Raw genomic sequence first — 16,455 nt, 5'->3', positions numbered from 1 at the left:
AGCACCGATTTTAAAAAAATAATTTTTAATTATTAAATGTAATTATAGTTTATAATAATTTTTATTTTAAGATAATATAAGTCTTTCTTTAGTCAATGACTGTAAAATAATTTCTTAATTGTTATAAATAAAGGCACTACGATTTAAGAAAAAATAAACAATTATCTCGGCTTCAGTTGGTTGTAAATTTTTTTATTTTTTTATAAATCTTCGTTTCGTCTTTAGAAACAATAATCTGTAAGTAAGAAACTCATAGGATGTACAGGGCCGCTTCAGCTCTAAATGTTTATAACGAAATTTGCCCCCTTATTTTCAAACTCAACATTTAGCTCGGCTTCAGCTGGTCGTAGATATTTTTTATTTTTTTTATAAATCTTCGTTTCCTCTTCAGCAACAATAATCTGTAAGTTAAAAACTCATAGGATGTACTGGGCCGCTTCAGCTCTAAATGTTTATAACGAAATTTGCCCCCTTATTTTCAAACCCAAAAATTAGAAGTTTAAAAATGTTTTACGCATTTATTTAAATCAGAATATGAAAATATAACTTTTTAGAAGGAGATTGGATGTTACAACAACTCTCTACGATTTTTCTTCAAAAAGTTATAGCCTTCGACATTTGACCTCTTGGGATAAACAATTTATAATATCTAAGCAACAAATTCGTTACTCCGGCCTTGCAATTTTTTTTATGTTTGGAAATGAAAGATCTTCATTTTAAAGCTTTAAAAAATAAAAAAATTTATTTGTACAATAAATAAAGCAATTGTAAAAAACGGCCATTTTGGACCTTTCGCATGCTGTTTTGCAATAACCAATAAACGAAATTAAACTTACCATAGCTCAAATTGTAGGTTTTTTAATTTACTACAACTTTCTATCAAAAAGTTTTTCTCTAAAATCAATATCCTAAGCTGAAAAATTAAAAATCTTTAAAAATTGCAAATTTAACAAATGAAAATTGCAATTAAAAATAAAGCTCACAATATTTTTGGTCACATTTTAGTAGAAGTTATTCCTGGCATCGTCCTTTACAACACCTGATAGGTTTCAAAAATTCCTGAATTATATCACGTTTTTTCACCCACAGCCTGGGGTAAAATCCCTCGTCAGACCTGTACTAACATATAGATGCGAAACGTGGGCCATGACCAAATCAAACGAAGAAAAGCTTAGACGTTTTGAACGAAAAATACTTAAAAACATTTTTAGGACCTCACCACGACATTAACATAAACCAGTATAGGGGTCAGGACTAATATCGAATTAAAAGCACTCTACAACGACACCGATATGGTCCAAGAAATTTAATCACAGCGACTAAGATGACAGGCCACTTCATAACGAGAGACTTGTAAGACTGGTATGGGAGGAGACTCCTCCAGGGAAAGGACCACTCAGACGTCCCAGAATGCGATGGAGAGATACCATCCAAGTTGGAAAGAAGTTGTACAGTCAGCCAGGACCCACCCATGGTTGTAGCGCTACGTGATGATGATGATGATGATGATGACTGGCATCACTTGTCATATACAGACAACTGACCTGACACTATTTGTAATAAAAAATCACTCTAGTGACATTATTCATCCCTCCTGATATCCAACCACATAGAAAAAGAGATCTCAGCAAGGATTACTGCGAGGAATAGAGCATTATATACTCCCTGTCATAATTATTAAGATCTAAGCTGCTAAAAAGAAAATCTAAGTTAAGACTGTACATGTCAATTATTCGCTCAGTTGCTGCATGGACCTTACATCAGCGGGAAATAAATTAGCTGCTGGTATTTGAAAGGAAGGTTCTCAGAATGTTATTTCGCCCTCAATGAGATGAACTGACGGGAGAGTGAAGAAGGCACCGCAATTCTGAATTGATAACTATGTATGGTATTGAAAACATTGTCAGACATATACAAGCTAAACCGGATAAGATGGGCAGGTCATGTGGTAAGATCAGATGAAGACAGAGTGTTAGAGACAGTGTTTTTTGAGTCAATCAGAGTACTTAGATGAGACAGATGAACCTGGGGGGAGACTTAGTACTTTAAACGTAGGAAAAAAAATAACAAAAAAAATGTTACTTTTAATAGAATCAATTCTTTTTAGATGGTAACAATAGTGGCCCGGTTGATTATAAGAAATTATTAAGAGAGGAAATGTTGAGTAACAAAGAAAAAGTTACAGTCAATTTACCAACAATAGTTAAAGAGAACAGTATCATTCATAAAAGCAGTCCCTTTACGTTCAGCGATAGAGATATTTCAGCAATAGTTAGACCAAATTGTATTCTAGACGTAAGTATCTGTTTCATATTATCAATATATTTGCTGTTATTTCAATCTATATTTAAACTTTATTTCGTATTGAGGGAGAGTAATAAATATTAAATACTCAACTAATATAGGAAAATTGCAAAAGACTGTAGGACTTGTACACGCTTCTAAAAGTAGGTCAAACTGACAAACAGGTTGTATATTCTCAAAAAATATTGATAGTGTGTAAAATATTTATTTTTAGTTCAGCTAAGTACTTTCGGCATAAGTCATGCCATCATCAGAGCTACGTCTAACAGGTTATAACCTCATCGAAGAGTCATTGTTGAAAAACAACATATTAAACAATTATTTAAAATTTATGATGCTGAGCTGAGCCACTCATCTGTTGTCATTATCATCATCAGTAGCTCGACAACCCTTTTTGCGTCCTGGCTTGTTCTAGGATTTTCCGCCATTCTGTTCTGTTCCTTGCTTTGTTTTTCCAGTTGGTAATAAAGTGTTTTCAGATCTTGTTCAACTTATTCCATGTATCTAAGTATGGGTCTTCCCTTTGAGCTTCTCCCTACTGGTGTCTGTCTCATTATATGTTTTGGTGTTCCAGTCTCTAACATCCGTTCAACATGGCCCATCCAGCGCAGACGTCCGATCTTTATGGATGTTATGACGTCGGGTTCGTTGTATGCTGCATATAGTTCAAAATTATATTCTGCGCCATACATAATTTTCTTTTACCCCCTTATATATGTGTCTAAGGATTTTTCGTTCAAACGTACCTAATAGGTTCCCATCGCTTTTCGACAGTGTCCATGTCTCTGATCCATATATAAGGACTGGTTTTATCAGATTTTTGTATATTTGTTGTGTGACTCATCTGTTGTGTAACAGTGTAAAAACAGTGTTACTGTTGTGTAACAGTTGTTCTTGTCAAAATGTGGTAGTCATTGTTAATTTTAAACACATCAGATGTGAAATTTTAATATTTAAGGGTTTTTACCCTAGATGAGTGGCTCAGCCCAGCATTAAAAATTTTAAATAATTTTTTGATATGTTGTATTTCAACAATGACTCTTCGATGAGATAGTTATGACTGTTAGACGTAGCTCTGATGATGGCATGACTTATGCCGAAAGTACTTAGTTGAATTAAAAATAAATATTTTTACAAACTATCAATATTTTTTGAGAACATACAACCTCTTTGCCAGTTTGACCTACTATATATCTACATATCTACAACATATCTACTACCTAATCAACTCCATACCAAATAAAGTGTAGTTAGTTTAGATTTTGTTGAATACATAATACTGTTCTCAATTAAAATTCTGTTTATATTTTTGGTAACATATACTTCAAGAACACAGAAATATCCAATAAAACAATTGCCATTTACTGACTTTGTGTAAAATTTTGGTTTTAGAATAAAAACACGCAGTATAGAATAGATAACTTAATTCAGCTAAGGCTTATGCCCATCTTAATAGAAAGTGCCCAAAGACAAGTTGCAGAAGAATTCAAAAGCATGGTTATGAAACCTATCTACATCGATCACACTTTGAATGGCAAAAAAGATAACCCGGAGAAAAGGTTTCTACGTAGTGACTATGATAAGTGTTTGAACAGTGTCGTGTGCATTATAGCTACGCAACAAGAAGGATATTTATATAATTTTGATGATAAAGGTTGGTATTTACAATTATAGTCGTGGATCCCGCGTACCAAAAAAAGTTTATTAACAGCAAGCTGAAAATTTGTTAATGGCTTAACGGTGTCTAGTCGAACAAACTTTGATGTATGGCAACTATGGAACAGGGGAAGTTTTATTTGTGGGACGTGTCATCCTGGCAAGTTTACGATTGTGAAAACTAGCAGGTTGTTTTTAAATTTATTCTATAGCAAACTTTATATAATATATGAAAAAATGTTTGTCGACAAATATGTTGGAGTGGAACGACAGGAATTATGTTGGTGATAAAAAGCAGTCTGATTTTTGCATGAAAGTTTAAGGGGATGGGTACGTAGTTTCTGCTCCAATGCTATTCAAATGGGATTCATTTTTTCGAATCCTGAGAAAACTAATAAGTATTTTTGAAAAATTTAAACGCAGAATGAAATATTACGTTATTAGCGAGGGCCGAAAGTCCCTGAGAACCTCTATAATGTTTATTTTAATAAGTTACAGGGGTGAAAAACTAAGAGAAAATTTAGGTTGATTTTTAATTTCAAATATCTCATTCAAAAGAAACTTTTTATTTATTCTAAGGGACTTTCGGCCCTAAGTAATAATTTAGTCTTTCATTCTGTTTTTAAATTTTTCAAAAATATTTATAGGTTTTTTCAGGATTCGAAAAAAATGAACACAATGTCCGTGGTAATATTTTCCAAATCTATCTTTGTCATACAACGCACTCAGTCGAATAGAATATTGTCAGCATATTGTCAGACAGACAGTGACAATTTTAAATATTTGACATGGCATCGGGAATATTTTGAGTTGTTGATTAAATAATATTGATAGTGTATTTTTGATAAATAATTGATTTAAGACGTGAACTTAATAAACAGTTATTTATTGTTTATTATTTATGGAAGATCCAAGCAGAGAATACACCAGGATATATTCAGTGATCCAAGTATTTTGTTGTTAAAGATGTTTAAAATTGTAAGCGTTTCATAGTAACAATATATTGTTAAAAAATCACTTAAACACTTTTCCTCTTTTCTCGATTGATTTTTAGTTTTTGTTGTAGAGTAGATAAATTATTACAATCACTGAATACATAGTTAGTGAAAAAATTATCATATTAATTAACTGAATTAATAATTGAGGCAATTAATTATACAAGTAACAGTTATCCAAGAACATTCAAAAGCCATCTTTAAAGTTAATGATGACATTGTCAAGTAGAGTTTACATATCCATACCAGTGAGAATTTTACTACACGTATTTTGCCGTGTAAAGGCGGAAAAAGTAGGGATAGCCGTAAAATATTTTCGAATTATGTACCGATGGCCTTAATGAAATGGTAACCAATCAATTCGAAGTTCTGTCTGACAAAATACATGGTACGTTTTCGTAGTCTGATGTTTCAAATTTTTAACCTGTTCCAGTTAAAACTTCCCCTGTTCCAGTGATCCCGTACATCGAAGTTTGTCCGACTAGACACTGTTAAGCTATTAACAAATTTTCAGCTTGCTATTAATAAACTTTTTTTACGTGGGATCCAGGTCTATTTAAATGAGACCTGGGAGACCAGGTATGTAAAATTTCTGATGTTTTGAACAATGTACACAGAAATTCACTGTATCCAATGTACAGAAGAAAACTGGAAATTCTGGTAGATATATTATGCACCATTTATTTTGTCAGGTGTGTCGATATCTCGCAATTTTATATTTTTGTGACTGTACGTATTGTATTCCGAGGGATAATCGAATCAAATAATATAACCTTTTTTTGGAGCATATAAACAATGGAATATAAAGTAACAACTTGTCGAAACCAAAAGACTCCATTTTCAAACAAATAAATGCTTAAAAATAATAAAATCTTTGGATTTCTTAGTTCGGAAACAGATTCTCTCTTATACCTATTCCCCATCCTTCTAAAATTTGCAAGGAATAAAGGGTGATGAATGCAGAGACGTGGGGGTCTATATAGTTGCACTCCACAACACATCTTTTCATCGAGGCAAAGATCAACGAAACTGTCTCCTTGTACTCAATACGTGAGTAAGAACGTAGGTAGATAAAGGCATTATTTTTTTTTTATTTTCAATTCAGAGATCATTACTCTCTTTCTATGGCCATTTCGAATCCCTTAGTTCTCATCAGGAAAGCTACCGTAATGATGCTCTGAAAAGAAAATAAAAATCTTTGCCATTTCTGTCAATTATAAAATATAATTAACATTCAGACGCTATAGCGACATCTATTAACAACTTGTCGAAACCAAAAGACTCCATTTTCAAACAAATAAATGCTTAAAAATAATAAAATCTTTGGATTTCTTAGTTCGGAAACAGATTCTCTCTTATACCTATTCCCCATCCTTCTAAAATTTGCAAGGAATAAAGGGTGATGAATGCAGAGACGTGGGGGTCTATATAGTTGCACTCCACAACACATCTTTTCATCGAGGCAAAGATCAACGAAACTGTCTCCTTGTACTCAATACGTGAGTAAGAACGTAGGTAGATAAAGGCATTATTTTTTTTTATTTTCAATTCAGAGATCATTACCCTCTTTCTATGGCCATTTCGAACCCCTTAGTTCTCATCAGGAAAGCTACCGTAATGATGCTCTGAAAAGAAAATAAAAATCTTTGCCATTTCTGTCAATTATAAAATATAATTAACATTCAGACGCTATAGCGACATCTATTAACAACTTGTCGAAACCAAAAGACTCTATTTTCAAACAAATAAATGCTTAAAAATAATAAAATCTTTGGATTTCTTAGTTCGGAAACAGATTCTCTCTTATACCTATTCCCCATCCTTCTAAAATTTGCAAGGAATAAAGGGTGATGAATGCAGAGACGTGGAGGTCTATATAGTTGCACTCCACAACACATCTTTTCATCGAGGCAAAGATCAACGAAACTGTCTCCTTGTACTCAATACGTGAGTAAGAACGTAGGTAGATAAAGGCATTCTTTTTTTTTATTTTCAATTCAGAGATCATTACTCTCTTTCTATGGCCATTTCGAATCCCTTAGTTCTCATCAGGAAAGCTACCGTAATGATGCTCTGAAAAGAAAGGAATATAAAGTCTTTATTTATACGACTTTTACTGTTGCATCCAATATTAGCACATTTAAAAAATCTTAATTTTTTAGCAAGTTGATTTTTTCATCAATATTATGTATTATTTCAATAGAAAAGACATTCTTCTTCTTTTCCTTCTTTTGGCGTCATAACCCTGGATGGGTCTGTGTCTGTCTGGCTATGCCCTTCCATTCAGATCTATCTAGTGCTCTTCTCCTCCATTGTCTTATATTCATGGTTTTCAGGTCGTCTTCCACGTCATCCAACCATCTCGTTTTGGGTCTTCCTTTTTTTCGTCTTCCTATTGGCAATGTGGAGGGGGTACGAGTACGGGCTAGCCCAATACCCTGACTCTGTTTTCCCGAAATTTCCAGTAATTTCTGTACATACTAAGCGTGGTCATCTCGATCATTCGAAACTCTTCGAGAATGGTAGCTAATGACTAGACATGATCAGGACCGGCTTGGTAAGAACACGTGCGGTTGGCTATCGTAACAGTAATAAATTAAGGGGATAGGCGCAAGATTTCGGCTCCAATGCTTTTTAAATGCATTAATTTTTTTCGAATTCTGAGGAAACTAATAAGTATTTTTGAAAAATTTAAACACAGAATGAAAATTACATTATTTTCGAGTGCCGAACGTCCCTGACAACTTCTATATTGTTTATTTTAATAAGTTGCAGGGATGAAAAAAAAAAAGAAAATTTAGTGTGATTTTTAATTTCAAATATCTCATTCAAAAGAAACTTTTTATTTATTCTAAGGCACTTTCTGCCCTCGGTAATAATGTAGTCTTTCATTCTGCGTTTAAATATTTACGAAATATTTATTAGTTTTTTCAGAATTCGAAAAAAATGAACATCATGTCCGTGGTGATATTTTCCAAATCGAACATTCGCTATCTTTGTCATACAACGCACTCAGTCGAACAGAATGTGTTGACATTGTTGACAAGGCTACTGAATATTTGATACGGCTTCAGGAATATTTTGAGTTATTTATTAAATAATATTGATAGTGTATTTGATAAATAATTGATTTAAGACCTGAAATGAATTATTCAAATTGTTATTTACAAAATCAAAATAATTAATAGGTAATCAAAAAGTTATTTATTGTTTATTATTTATGGAAGATCCAAGCACAGAATAGACCAGGGTATATTCTGTGATCCAAGTATTTTGTTGTTAAAGATGTTCAAAATTTATCTAAGCGTTTCATAGTAACAATATATACATTATTAAAAAAATCACTTTATCACTTTTTCTCTTTTGTCGATCATTATTTTTTTTATTGTATAGTATATAAATTATTGTAATCACTGAATATATAGTTAGTGAAAAAATAATCCGATTAATTCACTAAATTAATAATTTTAGCAATTATACAAGTAACGGTTATACAAGAACATTCAAAAGCCATATCTATGTTAATGATGACAATGTCATTGTCAACTAATGTTTACAACTCCATACCAGTGATCATTTTACTACACGTAATTTGCCGAGTAAAGAAAGAAAAAGTAGGGATATAGTCGAGAAAATGAAGCTGAAAAAATGGCAAAATCTCGCAATTTTTTCGTCCAGTATCGATTTGTACAAAAATTTGGGATTAGGCTCATTACACCCTCTTGTTCATTTTCTATATTGAGCCGTTGTACGCTTTTGGTTTTTAAGGGTGAAAACTACCCCTAATTGTAAAAAACTATAAAATAACATTTTAAACTTTAATATTGTCAACATTTGGTTCTTATTAGTTACATAATTATTGCTTTATGCTTTAAGATATACTATCATAATATTTCAATCCTTAAAATAACCCTTTTTGGAGCTATATATAAAAAATTTACTTATCCTAAAAGAATAATTTCGGCTTGCATCGATTTACATAAAAATTTAAGATTAGGATCATCTCACCCTGTACTTCATATTCTATATCATGCTTAAGGACGTTGATTATTTTTAGGGGTGTTAACTACCCCTTATTGTCAAAAATTAAATAAAAACATTGTAAACTTTAATATGGGTAAAATTTGGTTTTGATTGGTTAAATAATGATTGTTTGATACTTTAGGATATAATATCATAATATTTCAACCCTTAAAATCCACCCTTAATAACATTACAGTTTTTATAAGTAGTTATTTTAATAGATCTATACAGAAAAAAGTAGAATTAAAGAATTACAAAACCATGTATTTACACAAAAATACGAATTTACAAATATGTACAAATACAAATACAAATAGTTTTTTAGTCATCTTCTAGTATACGAACCGGTTCTGTGGTGTTATACATACATTGAAAATTATCCATAAGCGGACTACCCGAATTTTTCGAAAAAAAAATTCGTTTTATAAACATAGCTCCTTCAATTTTGGCGATAAAAAGTTTTTTGTTAAAATGACTTTGTAGGATTTTTGAAGAGTTATAAGACTGTGTAAACTAAATTCCGTAACATCCCTTAGTGTTTAATTAGGGTAGGTTTAAAGGGCTCGAATAAGGGGGTGTTTGCTCGTAAATAGAGGTTTTAAACAGCTATATCTCGCTAACTTTGCATTTTAATGAAAATCTATGCACAAGAGAATTTTAATTATTAAAAAAGCTACAATTTAGTAGTCAGTTATTTTTTTCGCATCTCCAGTATTTTCGGAGATATTTTGAAGTAAAAGGTAAAAAATTGGAAATTCCAAAAAATTAATTTTTCTTTAAACTTCAATTTTTCTAAAATTAGGCCTTTTAAATATGTCAAACTTCTTGGGTGTGTTGATAATACAAATATAAAAGGAATTACAGAAAGGTGAAGACCAATTTTTAATTAGGAGGGTAGTTAGGGGGTTGTTTTCACTGATTTTTTCATAGAGAAAAGCAGGTACCGACATTTTTTTGATCATAAGTCGCTTAATTTTCAGGCTAGGAACTTTTTATTCTTATTTTTTGAAAGTCCTAACTGTATACTTGAAAAAAGATTTTTTAAGTTTTCCTCGAAAAATGCAAAGTTTTTCCGTTATTTTACTTTAAATATTTAAAATTATGCATTTGACGAAAAAAGCTTACTTTTAACATACCGTATCTCGGCTTTCATTGGTCTTGAAGATATTACAGAAAAAGAATCTGGGTTGTGTTACTTAAAGATACAATTTTGATATCTACAGTTTTTTTTGATTAAATGCATATTTTTCGAGTTATTCTCAAAAAACCCTCTAAAAACGTCGATTTTCTCATCGAAAAACTGTTACTTTCAAGCGCGAATAACTCGAAAAATATTAGTTTTACGAAGAAAATGCAAAAAACATTTTTTTCTTAGAATTACTTTTTACATCGATTTTCATGGTTAAAATGTAATAAAAAATTCGCGCCCCCGAGATGGGGTGGGAACCACCCCCAAGGTTTTAGCGTACAGCGGCATGATATAGAAAATGATCCTTGGACTATTCCCTACCTTCTGTGAAAATTTCAAGTAAATCCATGCTGGACGAAAAAATTGCGAGCCAAAATGCTTCATTTCCTCGACTAATACCCGTAAAATATTTGCGCCTACGCTATTAAACAAAAACTTGATTACAGTCTTCAGAATTATTCCGTTTTCTTCTGGAATGAAAATTAATGTTGATACTGGCTACTTCTATGCTGATACTGATTGATTCTATTATATCATTTTTAGAAGCTTGCACCGATAAAGACAACTGCCTGGCTGTGTATCCGTTTACGGCACCAGTTTTTAAATTAGTCATGGAAGAATATTTTTTGCACGCGTTAACAGAAACAGGCTTAGAGTCGTACACTTTGAGATATGGGCATCAGATGTGTAGAAATATTGAAGTTATCGATAATATAAATGTGGTAAGTATAACTGAACAGATTTAACTGAAACCGTCAAGATTATCAATGAACGTCTGTCGTGTCTTCTCTTCGCGGTTGCAGATAAATGGGTTTTACTGTACATTATTATTTTCTCAACACAAGCATTTATGACAAAATATGGTCACAGTTTTACCTCTAACGGGGAATGTTTGAAATTTACATGTTCAAAGTCAAAATTAGCAAAGTATCAAGTTTTCGACTACTTTTATATAGTCTTCAGCAGGACCCTTTCCGGGAACTCCTGAATCGCTAATTCGCTTTATGGCTACACTCCTAGCTACTGTCCATTGTACTACACACACCGGCAAAATTAGCCGAACACGTTAAAAATGGGACATGTTTGATGTCTCGTATTTCATAAACCAGTGGTCCGATTTGAGTGATTCTTTTAGTATGTTATAGCCTTATTATTTAAGAATATCGTTGTAATAATATTGTTTCTAGACAGCTAAATACCATTTTATACCGGGTGTACCAATCATACTGTGTTTTTTTCTTAAAGTTTGGAACACCCTGTGGAATATTCTAGCATATGTAAAATATTAGAATTAATACTAGATTGTAGACTTAGGCTTGCTTAACATTTTCCTTTTCGATTCATTTACTTATGTGAAATAATAAAAAAGTTGAACCTATTGGATTGTGAAGAATATGTGCTAAAATTAGAAAAAGGTTAAGTTAAGTTTTCCATAAAGTGGGGGACTTTTCATTTTTTAATTTAATTTTCCATTTGAAACAATCATTTTTCTCCGATTATAGCGCTATCTATCCATAATTCGAAAAAATATGTCGAATAAAAGTTGCTTATTTTTACGTAAAGAATCCAAATCTGCAATAAAAATTGGGGGCTCCTATTTAAGATTTTAAATTAAATCCCTCAACCCAATTCCGTGGGGGCTCGTGACACCCCACGGAGAGGGGTGGGGGGTAAATTAAAAATTATAAATACGAACCCTGCGATATTTTGCGAAATGAACATCAGATCGTAAAACTGCAAAATACACATATTCAATATTTTTCAAAAATCTACCGAATGGCACCAAACACGACCCCCCACGGAGGTGGGGTGGGGGGTTACATTAAAATATTAAATAGGAGCCCCCAATTTTTATTGCAGATTTGGATCCTTGACGTAAAAATAAGCAACTTTTATTCCCAACATTTTTTCCTATTATGGATAAATAGCGCTATAATCGGAAAAAACGATTGGTGGAAATGGAAAATTAAATTGAAAAATGGAGAGTCCCACACTTTATGGAAAAGTTAATCTAACTTTTTTTGATTGTAGCACCCACTCTTCACAATCCACTCCAGGTCACAAGAACGCTCGAGTAATTGCAAATTTAGCATAACTTTTCTCCCCTACTATGAGGATTTATTGATAAAAAACATGGCTAGTTGTTAAACAGGGTGTTCCGAACTTTAAGAAAAAAATACAGTATGCTTGTTACACCCGGTATAAAATGACATTTACCTGTCTAGCAACAATAACATTACACCGATATTCTTAAATAATAAGGCTATAACATACTAAAATCGGACCACTGGTTTATGAAATACGAGACATCAAACATGTCCCATTTTTAACGTGTTCGGCTAATTTGGCCGGTGTGTGTATTATATTAGTATTTTAAGACCTCATCATTTGATAAAAATGCTTTCGAGGCATGATTTTTTGAGGTATTTAAACAGATGGAAGTCGCTAGGAGCCAAATCTGAAGAAAACGGTGGATGCACCAACAATTCGAACTTTAATTCATGGATTTTAGCCATTTTTAAAATGCTCATATGACATGATGCATTGCCCTGATGAAAAATTGTAATGTCTTTTTGTTCCGTTGTTAGCGAATGCAGCACCCATTGCGAATACAACCTTCTGAAACCCAATACTTCAGTCAAAATCTTACTTGCACTGCCCAATGTGATGCCTAGGGCTTCTACTAAATCTCTTTCCGTCACTCAAAGATTTTCCAATACCAATACCAGATCCTGTATTTTTTCTACGAGTTCTTGCCTTTTAGGGACGTCCTTGGCGTGGATCGTTTTCATGGCTTGTACGACCACGTTTAAATTCAGCAATCCATATTTCTACTGTAGCAATTGTAGACCAAGAGTCCTTATACACTTTCAACATTCGTTCATAGATTTCTTTTGCTTTTAAACCTTCAAAAAATAAAAATTCAATCACTGCACGATACTGGATTGTTTCCATTGTAAAAAAATACTGTGACACGTCGATATTTAGTGGTTTGTAAACAACGCCTCTCTTATCGCACCGCAAAACTTCTGAATAGCCATATACAGTGTAGCCCATTAGTAGATTGTTTCTGTTTTATAAATTTAGTTAATGCTCTGTGTGTGAACATTTTTAAGAATTTTGAAGACCCTTCTGATATACTTTTTTGCCTAGCAAGCATCAAAATCATGATGCAATTCATCTAACAGCTAATGTAGCTCACCATAGTTGTAGTTTGCTTAATACATCTTTTTTTGTAGGCATGTCCACCAGTGTCGGAATCCATCTGTTTGGTGGGCCTAAGACCTTTTCTAGGCGTAGAACAAATCCTCCTGACCGAAAATCACATGGTTTTGTTGGCAAATTCGGAAACATCACCTGCGCATTCGGCAAGTTCTAATAGTAGTTCAAATGCATCGTTTTTGACGCTGTACAACCTGGAGCTACCTTCACCGAGGATGATTTTCAATGACATTTCCATCGTGGCCAACGTTCACAGGTAAATGAGAGAGTTTTTAAAGGACACAGTGAGTTTTGTCTCTGTCAGTTTTTTGTTTAAGGACTTAAGAACTCAAATTTCGATATAATCCACTGGTTTGGCCTTTAGTAGATCGTTAAAACATGTCCAAATATGTAGATAATTGTGGAGAAACAAAAGACAGCTTAATGAAGCAGAATTAAGTAGTAGAAGCCCAGTAACTGCACCACTGATCACCAAAAAACATTAGAGTTACTACATTGAGTTTTGCTAGAGCTCATGAAAACTAGACTAATGGTGCTGGAAACAATGTTTGTTAAAATATCGCTCAGAAGTGAGTCTGAAGTAACCAGACCGACTTAAAATGTTTGTAGAAGACTATCAGACTGTAATATATCTCCAAGATGTTTGCTTCATTTGTCGGCGACAACTTCCACCATATCCAAGATAACCTTGGATATGGTTGAACTAACCAAATACTGCTGCACAAGTAATGGACTGCCTTCGCGATGTACCGGGTGTCCCAATAAGAATGGCTCTCGGCCATATCTCAGGAACCGTTTATGGTAGAGCTTTCAAATAAAAAATTTTATAACAAAAGTTGCCTCAGGAAAAGCCTGGAAATTATTTTCATAATTATGGGACCACCGCTAGAGGGCGTAATTGAATATCAAAAATTAAAAAATCTAAATTTTACAAAATTTTCCTAATGAAGGGGCACTGGAAATCCAATCGTCGTATTCTTCATAAAATTCTACGTATATTTGATTTGACAAGTTTAGGTCTACCTTTGGAAATAAGAGCTGGGGGAGAGTGGGAACCTTGTTATGAAAAACTGGCTGTGAGTCCGGTTCTGCTTAATCAAATTTTCCAAACTTGGTCTTGTTGAAGACAGATCTTTTTCTTCAATGTAAAAGTTATGATTTCGAACCAACTTACTGAGTAATATGCCAGCTAGAACGCGTTATTTAATTTTTTTAAGAAATCTAGTGTTCCTTGGAAAATATTAAATGCAAACCTGCATTTTTAATACCATATTACAAAATTAAACAAAATTAGCAACAGAATAGCGAAAACCGCATGTTAATACCTTTTTTCTATCTCGAGATATCTTACAAAACGTGTAAATTTAAAAACATAACTGTTACTGTCACCGGTAAACGAAATTCATTAAAAGTAGTGTGCTATGGAAACAACAAAGAAACATTTTCCAGCTGTCAACGTATATTAGGTCTTTTCAACGCTTCTCATTTGTTTCGAGCCTCGTTCATATCTCGTATATTAATATTATACACGGATTATACGGCATATGACAGAGGCTCGAAACAAATGAGAAGCGTTGAAAAGCCCTATTACAAAGAAATAAAAACAACTATTTACTGATGACATAAACGTTCAAATTTTTGCCCATCATTTTCGTTGCAAACATTTACTCTTTCAAGAGTAGATTGAACAGCAGTCTCAATTTCTGCTCTCGGTATGCTTTGAATGGCGTTTAGTATTCTCTGGATAATATATTCTAGAGTAGTGTATGATGGGCAACAATTTGAATATTTAGGTCGTCACTAAGTAGTTCTTTTTGTTCTGTGTTATAATTAATTTTAATAGTATTGTTTCTCTTTATATTGTTGTTTTAATTAATTATATTTTTATACGTTGACATCTGGAAAATGTTATTTGGTTTTTTTCCACAGCACACTACTTTTCATTAACTTAGTTTACCGGTGATAGTAACAGTTATGTATTAAATTTACACGTTTCTCGAGATATCTTGAGATAGAAAAAAGATATCGACATGCGGTTTTCGCTATTCTATTGCTAATTTAATCTAATTTTATAAAGTATGATTAAAAATACATACTTGTATTTAATATTTTCCAAAGAAAACTAGATTTCTGAAAAAAATTAAATAACGCCTCCCAGCTGGCTTATTACTTATTAGGATGGTTCAAAATTATCACGCTTACATTGAAGAAAAAGATCTGTCTTCAACAAGACCCAGTTTTCAAAATTTTATTTAGCAGAACCGGACTTACAGCCATTTTTTCATAACAAGGTTCCCATTCACCCCCACCACTTATTTGCAAAGGTAGAGTTAAACTTGTTAAATCAAATATGCGCAGAATTTGATGAAGAATACAATAATCGAATTTCCAGTGCCCCTTCATTAGGAAAATTTTGTAAAATTTAGATTTTTTTATTTTTGATATTCAATTACGCCCTCTAGCGGTGGACCCACAATTATGAAAATAATTTCCAGGCTTTTCCTGAGGCAACTTTTGTTATAAATTTTTTTATTTCAAAGCTCTACTATAAACGGTTCCTGAGATATGGCCGAGAGCCATTCTTATTGGGACACCCGGTACATATACAAGTTCTACTGTGGCCATCTAAATGACCAGAGCTGAATCACATTGAGCATCAGTTAGACGACGCATAGTTGCTTCTAAAATCCTTGTTCTTGAATGGTATCATTTTCTACAAATATTATTTTGTTGATTAAGTTAATTGAGAAATTAATGTCATTTTTATACATATTTGTAAATTATTGTAAGTGTAACTAATGTGCTACAGTAATCACTATATTTAGATATTAAATATTTTATATTTTCAGGTTTACTTCGGTTCAAACTTACTGTCATTTAATGAGCGAGGCCCATATGGTCCTAAGAGTGGTACTTCTTTTGAAGAAATGGATAATGACAGATGATAATGTAAAGTTGGCAATATGTAGGAAATATAATAAAGATGACGTTGTAGAAACGTATCGAACGTCTTGTGCTCTATTAGGGGATCATTTCATTATGTAAGTTAGTAACAACATTTGGTTA

At 32.7% G+C, this 16,455-nt stretch overlaps 1 protein-coding gene across 3 annotated transcripts in view; it reads left to right on the top strand.

Moving 5' to 3' along the window:
* LOC114328279 (uncharacterized) overlaps positions 1 to 16,455 on the top strand; it is a 74,135-nt gene that overhangs the window by 11,305 nt on the left and 46,375 nt on the right. For all 3 annotated transcript variants that reach the window (XR_003652145.2, XM_028277091.2, XM_028277090.2), the window contains exons 4-8: positions 2,108 to 2,295; positions 3,697 to 3,958; positions 10,711 to 10,889; positions 13,407 to 13,645; positions 16,239 to 16,430. Coding sequence is in view for 2 of the 3 variants with exons in the window: in XM_028277091.2 (XP_028132892.1) it covers positions 2,108 to 2,295; positions 3,697 to 3,958; positions 10,711 to 10,889; positions 13,407 to 13,645; positions 16,239 to 16,430 (1,060 nt within the window). In the remaining variant the exon portion in view is untranslated. The remainder of the gene's footprint in view (positions 1 to 2,107; positions 2,296 to 3,696; positions 3,959 to 10,710; positions 10,890 to 13,406; positions 13,646 to 16,238; positions 16,431 to 16,455) is intronic.

The sequence above is a fragment of the Diabrotica virgifera genome, chromosome 3, assembly GCF_917563875.1.
Source record: "Diabrotica virgifera virgifera chromosome 3, PGI_DIABVI_V3a".
Lineage (NCBI taxonomy): Eukaryota > Metazoa > Arthropoda > Insecta > Coleoptera > Chrysomelidae > Diabrotica > Diabrotica virgifera.
The sequence above is the reverse complement of the archived record's forward strand: the minus strand, read 5'-3'. Positions and strand labels throughout refer to the sequence as shown.